This window comes from Adiantum capillus-veneris, chromosome 3, assembly GCF_014529385.1.
Source record: "Adiantum capillus-veneris isolate H3 chromosome 3, ASM1452938v2, whole genome shotgun sequence".
Classification (NCBI taxonomy): Eukaryota; Viridiplantae; Streptophyta; class Polypodiopsida; order Polypodiales; family Pteridaceae; genus Adiantum; species Adiantum capillus-veneris.
Window position 1 is genome coordinate 31,350,607 of NC_140933.1, and position 8,833 is coordinate 31,359,439.

At 42.6% G+C, this 8,833-nt stretch overlaps 1 protein-coding gene across 1 annotated transcript in view; it reads right to left on the reverse strand.

The window, feature by feature from the left end:
- The window catches only part of LOC147460697 (uncharacterized), a 68,544-nt gene that overhangs the window by 7,276 nt on the left and 52,435 nt on the right, over positions 1-8,833 (reverse strand). The window contains exons 7-9 of the mRNA XM_086508412.1: positions 8,771-8,827; positions 8,618-8,670; positions 8,452-8,527 (exon numbers count right to left, since the gene is read on the reverse strand). Of these exons, the coding sequence (XP_086364538.1) occupies positions 8,452-8,527; positions 8,618-8,670; positions 8,771-8,827 (186 nt within the window). The remainder of the gene's footprint in view (positions 1-8,451; positions 8,528-8,617; positions 8,671-8,770; positions 8,828-8,833) is intronic.

An 8,833-nucleotide genomic window follows, 5' to 3' on the forward strand; every position in this document is an offset into this window, starting at 1 on the left:
TTACTGAAACTATAGAAAAAACAAAAGACAAGGCAGATCGTGCATGTAAAATTCTTTTTGTTGTAGCTTATCAAGTGGCCAAGCATGATTCATCTTTTTGCTCATATGAGCACCATTTAGAACTATTAGAGGTTCTTGATTGCAAATGTGTGCCATTAGAAATGTATAGAAATGATAAAGCTTGTGCTATGTTTGTGCAATATATAAGTGAGTCTATTGTAAAGGCTTAAATATCTAGGATCAAGTTGTCTCCTTTCTTTAGTCTTATGCTTGACGAATCAACAGATGTTGGAAATAAGCAGAACATGATTGTATATGTCTCATTTCTAGAGAATTGTGAGCATGTCACCATGTTCTTAGGACTCGTAGAATTAGACAATGGGACCGCATCTTGTATGTTTGATGCATGTATGGCTTTTATGACCAAGTATAATCTTGATGTCAGCAATCTTGACTAGCACCACGTGCCAATAGAAAAGATCAGACTGAATAGAATTTTAGCACTTCAATAACAACTAAACTGAAAGAGAGAGACGACATGCGACACGGAGTGGCGGAATTCCACCCCAGAGAGTAGTGGCCCCAAACCTTGGCACCCCTTTCGGTATTTCTTTATATCACATCAACACAGTACAAGCCAGTACTTCAGACTCTGCACCTTCTCCATGAAGCATGCGAGAGGATGAGCCCTAATCTCACATTGAAAGGCCCTAGGCCCCAAAAGCAGTTTACAATAAAAAGCCTTCAAACTCAAAAGCATTTGGTCCAAAAGCAAAGCCAAAAAGCTGTCAGTGTAAATCACGGAATTCCATACAGCAGTCAGCGCAAAACGCAGAAATCCGTACAGCTTGCCACGTCAGCATGCCAGTGCAATTTTCAAAAATCTGCCACGTCATTAGTTTGCGTGTGTGTGTGCTGGTCTTGCTTTATTTTAATCCTCTATGTCACTTGGGGCCCCATCGGACAAGGTCCCCATAAGTTGGTATACTTCTTCTTCTGTTACTTGTTCTTCGTAGGGTTTAGGCCCCTCGGCCGACATCTGCAAGTTGGCCCCCTTCTTCAGGGCTTTGACACGTCAGCAGTTTGTTACATCTCCCCTTCTTGAAAGAGAGTAATCGTCCGCGATTACAGCATATCTGTAAAACAACTCAAGTTAGCTCAAAAATTTCCGAGGGACATTCCGAGGGACAATCAGTTTGCTCTTTTTATCAAGGAGTTAGCTTCCCCTTTCTGCTCTTTTGATCAAGGAGTTAGCTTCTCCTTTCGGCTGTTTTTATCAAGGAGTTAGCTTCTCCTTTCGTCCAAATCGGAACTCTTGATATTCCGGCGTAGTAAAATTATCCATCACACCCAGACTGAACTGATCTTCCACGGGTGTCTTGATGCACTAAAATTACATACCCAGGCAATCTCATCCAGTGTGACATGAAACGTTTCGTGGTTTCGATCGTTTCGGGGTTTCGAGGTTTTGAAACGTTTCGTTTCATACTGTCAAAAACATGAAACAGGTTTCATAAACTACATTAAATTATATATTAATAAAATATGATAAATATGTATACAATGTAGCACACATGACTCTAGACTTTAATGTCCACGAGAGAGAGAGAGAGAGAGAGAGAGAGAGAGAGAGAGAGAGAGAGACATGCTCACTGCTTAGAAGCCACTTCAAGCGAGCACGATCAAAGAGATGTTCAGTATTGATGAAAGTTAAAACACAACCACTAGTTTCATGAATCATAATTGATGCATCATTGATTCATTTAGCAAAGTACTTCTATTGAACAAAGTTCAAACTTAATTCAATGTCACAAACCATAAGTTTTAGGGACCACAATCATCTGTTAACTGGAGCTAGACCTCAAAAAAAAGGAAAAAAAAAGCCCCAATTTTAAACGTTTCATAAAAAGTGCCTGTCCGTTTCATGCGTTTTGGCAAAACGTGTTATAGGTTTCGGGGTTTTGGGGTTTCATCTGCATGAAACGCATTTTTATGTCACACTAATCTCATCTAATTAGGAATATTCAATAGTTGGCACATCACAATGCAACACAAATGCTTACATATGCATGTTACAAGACACAACAAATAGCGCCGCTCAGCACTCCCCCGGACAAACGGTCTGCGGTATGAAGCTACTCAACAACTACCTCGACACTCCCCCCGCAAATAACCTAAAAAAGGTTCGGGCCATGAGCTCAGAGGACTGTACAACCAAACGCTCCCCATACCGCAGTCTGCATCGCTTGGAGGTTCAAGCATACAACCAAACGCTCCCCAAGCATCGGCCTGCGTCGTTCAGAGGTTTTCTAGCATACAACGAAATGCTCCTCAAGCATCGGCCTGCATCGTTCCGAGGTTCAAACAATACCAAAACAGTATTTCTCACTTCTCCACCCGGGAGTAAAAATCACCAATCAATGAAACCAATATCAAACCAGAGTAAATTCCAAACAGGATCACCAAACAAGTTCAAACAGAACTCAAACTTAAAAAGCAATCTTGACATCAATTGAGCTCGAAAAGTCAATTGACTTTCCATCCTGAAACCTGCACCAAAAAAATTAGGGTTAGGTTCATTCCATAGGATCGTAATCGAGCACAACATGGTCCATCAGCTCTTAGACAATCAGTGTTTCTTTGGCGACGATGGTAGTCCCAAGATAGCAATCGCACTGGACCTCCAAGGTCATCTGATTGTGAAGAGACATGTACTGAGAGATGTCGTGAAATTTCAAGATATAATCTGCTAGGGTTTCCATGGCAAGCATTTCAGGATACCCCACTCTGCCAGAAGTTGCACTCCGAAGGAAGATGTCAGAAACCATAGAACTCCGGGCAAAAAAATTTCTTGAAAGCTTGCCAAGTCCTTGGAAGCGTGCGGCTTGGTAGCTATAGACATCTGCATGGTATTCTCTCTAAGAAAAACAGCAACTCAAAACATCTTGGATCCTTCTCTTACAAGTGATCTTAATGGCTTATGCCTTGTAAGACATGAGAGTGAAGACGGGAGCGCGCCCGATGCGCGATGAAGTAAGGGTGGGAGTGGCTCATAAGTCCGGGTTGAAGGGCGAAGATCCCTCAAATATAAGTCCGGGTTGGAGGGTGAAGATCCCTCAAATAAAATTCCAATAGCTCTGTCTGCTCTTTTGCTCTTTTGTCGGACTGGTATGCTTTTAGAAAAGCACACGCCTGATGCTCTAATACCACTGTCACAAGACGGGCACCACGTGCCAATAGAAAAGAACAGACTCAACAGAATTTTAGCACTTCAATAACAACTGAACTGAAAGAGAGATGACACGCGACACGGAGTGGCGGAATTCCACTCCAGAGAGTATTGGCCCCAAACCTTGGCGCCCCTTTCGGTGTTTCTTTATATTGCATCAACACAGTACAAGCCGGTACTTCAGACTCTGCACCTTCTCCAGGAAGCATGCCAGAGAATGAGCCCTAACCTCACATTTAAAGGCCCTAGGCCCCAAAAGCAGATTACAGTAAAAAGCCTTCAAACTCAAAAGCATTTGGTCCAAAAGCAAAGCCAAAAAGCTGCCAGCGTAAATCTACTATGAGGAAGACCTGGCAGATACTCCTGAGAGAGAGAGAGAGAGCTTTATCTTGAGGCTTTTAATTTAGTTGTGCCTATTCCAAAAGTACACGTCGAATCAGCGGATTAAATCCGGTGTGGTGCGTGTTGCACAAGAGGGGAGCCACTCGACTCCTTTGTTATAGATTGCCCACAGGAGAATAGAGTGACCAATTTCTCTCTGAGATTTGGGCAAGGTGGTACCGTACGTACTGTATGCGGTGTATATGTACGTATTGTACGTTGTTCCGTACAGGAAAAAGTTTTATGTACGTAAAAATACGTACTCTTGTAAAAAAAAACTGCTAAGTAGTAAGTTTCTAGGACATTTCTAGTACTAAACTTGTTGTTTCTCTGCAATGCACCTTGGTTACACACGTCTGCAAATTGTGGCTAAAAAACTGCTCACGAAGTTTGGACAAAACCCTCAGCTACGTAATAGAGTCGGCCAAATTTTATTAAAAAAAAACTGCAACGCACGGATCATTCCGTACGGTACGGATCCGTACACAACGTCCGTAAGGTACGGATACGTTCCGTACGTACGTTTTGATCCTACCTTGGATTTGGGGGTGTTAAAAGGGTGACAATACTTTGTTGACTGACTTTATGATATGTACATAGAACGTTTACTATAAGTTTGGGCTTGTGGTTGGGAATTCCTTATGAAATGATTGGTTGAAGTACTCTTGCAAACGTATGTTTGTTTGAGTACGACAGGTGAAATGTCTACAACATTTTGTCTCTAGTCACTCATACGGGGTGGTGTTTGATATGATGAATTTAGTGTATGTAGACATTTCCTAGAGATCAATAATATCTTAATATAATGACTAAATGATTCATTGAATTCAAGGTTTATGCATGAGGTCTTGTTGTGGGCAAAGAGGTAAACGTGATTTCTGTAGCGCGGATAACGTGTCGTGCTCTCTACAGTGGGTGGTTCTCAGTGCAATGTGCGTGACAATCTCACTCAAACAAACTGAATCTCCCTCAAACAGATGAACAGAAAGGAAACAATAGACGTCAACATAGCTCTCAAAGGCGTTGGCAGCACACTCAGCTCCAGCCCAGGACTCTCAGGTACAATGGGGGTGTCGAGGCTCAGATGTGCCGGGATGGTGCAGACGTGCTCTGTGTCAAGACCCACTCTAGACGACTACTACGTACCAGATAATGCCACTGCCCAGAACGACTACTCATATGTACCGCCATGAAGGGCCACCAACGGCTCATAAATGTCAGCCATGTGGTGACCTGGCCACGATGTCCACTAGACCACCGTCGGTACCCTGCCACTGCCACGTGTCACTCCTAGCCCAGAGGGTCCGTCCAATGTGAAACAGCCTAGACCAACTGTACTAACTGTGTCCTGTGAAAGTGACACTGTAGCCTGCTACAATTTCTGAATGTTACTCTAGTGCATCAATAGTTCTATTTGGATGAGATGATTGGATACTAATCTTTGTGCATCAAAAGTTTTTGAAGGATCAGATGGCTAGATAATGATCTTCGTGCATCAATAGTTCTTGACTAAATGAGATAACTAGATTGATTGTTTGCATCTAAGTGTTCAATGTGAACTATGTGAATGCCGATCGAAAATCAAATGTGGATTAGGATTTGTGCGGATGCATGCTTTGTGAATGTGTTGTCTTGTGGGGGTGGTCATGGGCATGTCTGCGTGGAATTTGGGAAGTGATTTGAATCATGTAACGAGATTTAGTGCATCAAGGCATCCGCTAAAGATCGCGGTCTAGATGTGATGTCTAAATAAGTCATAATGATCACAGTTCATGTCTAAGATCTCAACGAGGATATTGATGTGAATGTGATTATGATTGTTAAGTGACTTGTGTCTTTGTGTCAGCACATGATTTGGAGTGGTCAAAAGCATGTAAGCATAGAGTCAATGCGTGTTTTTGGTCCACTCTGTTTTGCAAGCGTAATCGAGGATTATTACCTTTTTAATGGGGGATATGTCACAAAATGATGATGTGGCAATTTAATCTGCTCACTGAATATGAGAGAGAGAGAGAGAGAGAGAGAGCATTCAACAAATGATGACATGCAGATTGCATATTGCCTGCTAACGTGTCACATGTAAATTGCGGTGGATTTTCAAAGATTAATGACGTGGCAACCCAGCAGTGTGAGACAGTTTTGGGTGCCAGTTTAACTAAACATTTGCTTTTGGGCCCAGCGCCATCTTTTACTACTCAATGCTTTTGGGCTAAGGTCCTTTATGAGTGAGCCTTAGTGGTCGTCTCTTGCAGAGTAGTGCATGGTTGCACATCTGCAGAGTGACTCCCCAACACTTATACTTTGTGTATTATGTTATATAAAAAGAAGTAAGGAAAGGAGCGCCAGACTTTGTGGCCAGTACATCTAAGAGTGGAATTCCACCCCTTCATGTCCCGACTTTGACTTTTTTAAGTTAAAGTGTTAAAGTTTTTAAATTTTGTTCATGTGTTGTTGTGAGATTACCGCCTTGTCAATGCTAAGCTGGTTACATCAAGCTAGTGCATCACATGGTATGAAATCCGAGGGTCTTACACAAACAAACTCTACACATCAGGCATCATCATCAACACAATATGTTGAGCCCTCACTAGCTTTCTACATCGGTCTATGCTTCTGCCTTCAACGCCATTACTACTTCTCGATTTCCAGGTTCCCAGCCCATCTAGCATTGGTTCCAGCACAAGAAGCTGGAATTCCATTTTCGATGTACCCTCCGTCTCAAGGCTTTGGTGCTTGTTCGGATCCATACGGCGTCCCTACCTGCATCAAGCTTCTTCTTCAAAGCATCAGTAGTCCATGGGTGTCTTTTCATTGTATATAGCAAGCTTGTTTCTTGTGAGCTGTAGCAATTTTTGGGTCATAGCTCCACTCACCGGGACAGTGAGTGGTCTTGTGGTGGGCAGCCTATACTTGGTTTACAGTGTCACTTGCACTAGAAGGGTAGTTACATTTCGTCTTGGGTTCATACCTAGGTGGACACTCGACTGATGGACTAGAGCCATCGGTGGTCTAGTGGACAGGAGGCAATTGATGGGACACAGAGGAATGGTACTTGAGTGGACACCGTGGCTAGCCTACCACCTAGCACCACATTCTAGATATGTGCAGCTGTCTCTCAGAAATATTTGTTAGCAGTTATGGATGCTATGTGTCTACCTATTGTATATATGGTCAGTTTAGTATGAATCTGGTCTAGAGTCTAGTCATACACCCAGCACTCTTACTAAATTGTTTGAGCCTCGACACCCCCATTGTACCACTTGGTCTGGAGCTGTGTACGCTGCCAGCCAGTTTGTAGCTGATGATATAGTGAGAGCAGTCGAGCTTGCAATGGGCTTGAAGTTCACCTCATTGAGTCTACTTTGACTACATTTCTTTGCTATATACGTTTCAGTTTGTCTTTGTCTCTGTGTGTGCCATGGAGGGAGATTTCTGTGTATACTGCACTGAGGAGCGCCCGAAGTAGAGAGCACAACATAGTTTTCCTGCTACATCTGTCTACCAATGGCAAATAAGTGCACGCAATCGCCATTAGTGTCCGCCAAGTACTAGGAACCTGTATCAACCGTGCACGCTTAGAGCTCCACTGCATGTGCACCATGCCCTTGGGCATGTCATCTGGTTTATAGGAAGGAAAGTAAGAGATTGGCCATGCCTCCTCCGGGTACAAGTCGAGCCAACCTGCTTCATAGTCCGGCTCTCAATAACACTGGAAAGCATCATTTCAAGGCAAAGGAAAGAGCCTTGTTGACAATTGACAGCTGAGGATTTTCCGAACAGTTTGGATCTGCCACACTCACACTGTCGGTGCCATTAAGAATGTGCACTACAGTAGCAACCACTTGAGCCCAACATGTCTAAGGTCAACTCATCTCTTCCCAGTGTTGCTCTTGAGCTCCAGCACACCATTTTCTTATGGCATACTCATGTTAGCAAACCCTTTCCTAATCCCACACTAAGCACGTAACCATTAAGAATGTGCACTGCAGTAGCAACCACTTGAGCCCAACATGTCTAAGGTCAACTCATCTCTTCACCAGTGTTGCTCTTGAGGTCCAGCACACCATTTTCTTATGGCGTACTCATGTTAGCAAAACCCTTTCCCAATCCCACACTAAGCACGTAACCCTTCCGCTCACTCGGAGGAAACTTTCTGCCTTTGTTGGTGTTTCCATTGATATCAACCACTTTGGAAAGCTAGCCTCAAATAATGCAAAAAGCCTAGATCAACCTGTTATAGTCATCAACAGGAGAATGACACAATCACACCTCCCTCGCAATAAGACTAGTTAGCTTCACAAATCAAATTTGTTTTATCGTTTCAAAAGCCTAAATGGCAGACCAAAAGATTGGAATGAGTTCATGTAGCTCAAGGGATTCTAACACGTGTAAGATAATTCCAAGGACTAGGACACCTGGACTGAGCTCCAGGAAGTGCTTTAGTACAGGATTAGCTTACTTCCAGCCAGGACAGTTGCTGCATGCTTGTACATCCATAATGTGAGCATGTGTGTAGCTGAAAAGCTACATAATACAAATGAGAACTGTACGAATTATAAGCAATTACACTCATTGCACTACATACCCACTACCTAGAGTCTATACAAAGTAGCATTTGGCAACTAACTTATTTAGCTTTCTTATTTGAAGTTTAGCTGCAGAAATTTATGAAAGAATCTTGCATCGTAAAGACACTACACTTTGCAAAAAGCACAATAATTGTCATTCACTATTCTTACAAGCAAATGTAATGCAAAAGTAACTAGCGTACATGCATCACCACCGTGTAATATTTGATGCAAAAGTACTGAAAATCTACCATATATTTGAAGCACCCATACCTTTGAGATGAGATCTTTTTGTCCATATGTTCTTGAGATGCAAACCCTCGGAAATTCCCAAGAAAGACATCATATCCTGTGACATACAGTCAATGTTTCTCTTCAGAGCATGGTTAATTAGCATTTCTTTTGCCGCACATTCAATGCAAACAAAACAAAGACCTACCATGATCATGTGCTGCAAAAGCATGTGAGCCCACCACCCCATTTTTCACCCATCTAAAACTCATTGTCCCACAAAAAATTGCTTCAATGAAAAGTCAAAGACACCACAAATCAAGAACAGTGCAGAATTTAACAAAACCAATTATATGCGCACCCCATGGAAGAATCCAAAAGCCCATGTTGCAAAAAAAGCACCTTTTGCGAATCTGGCCTGTCA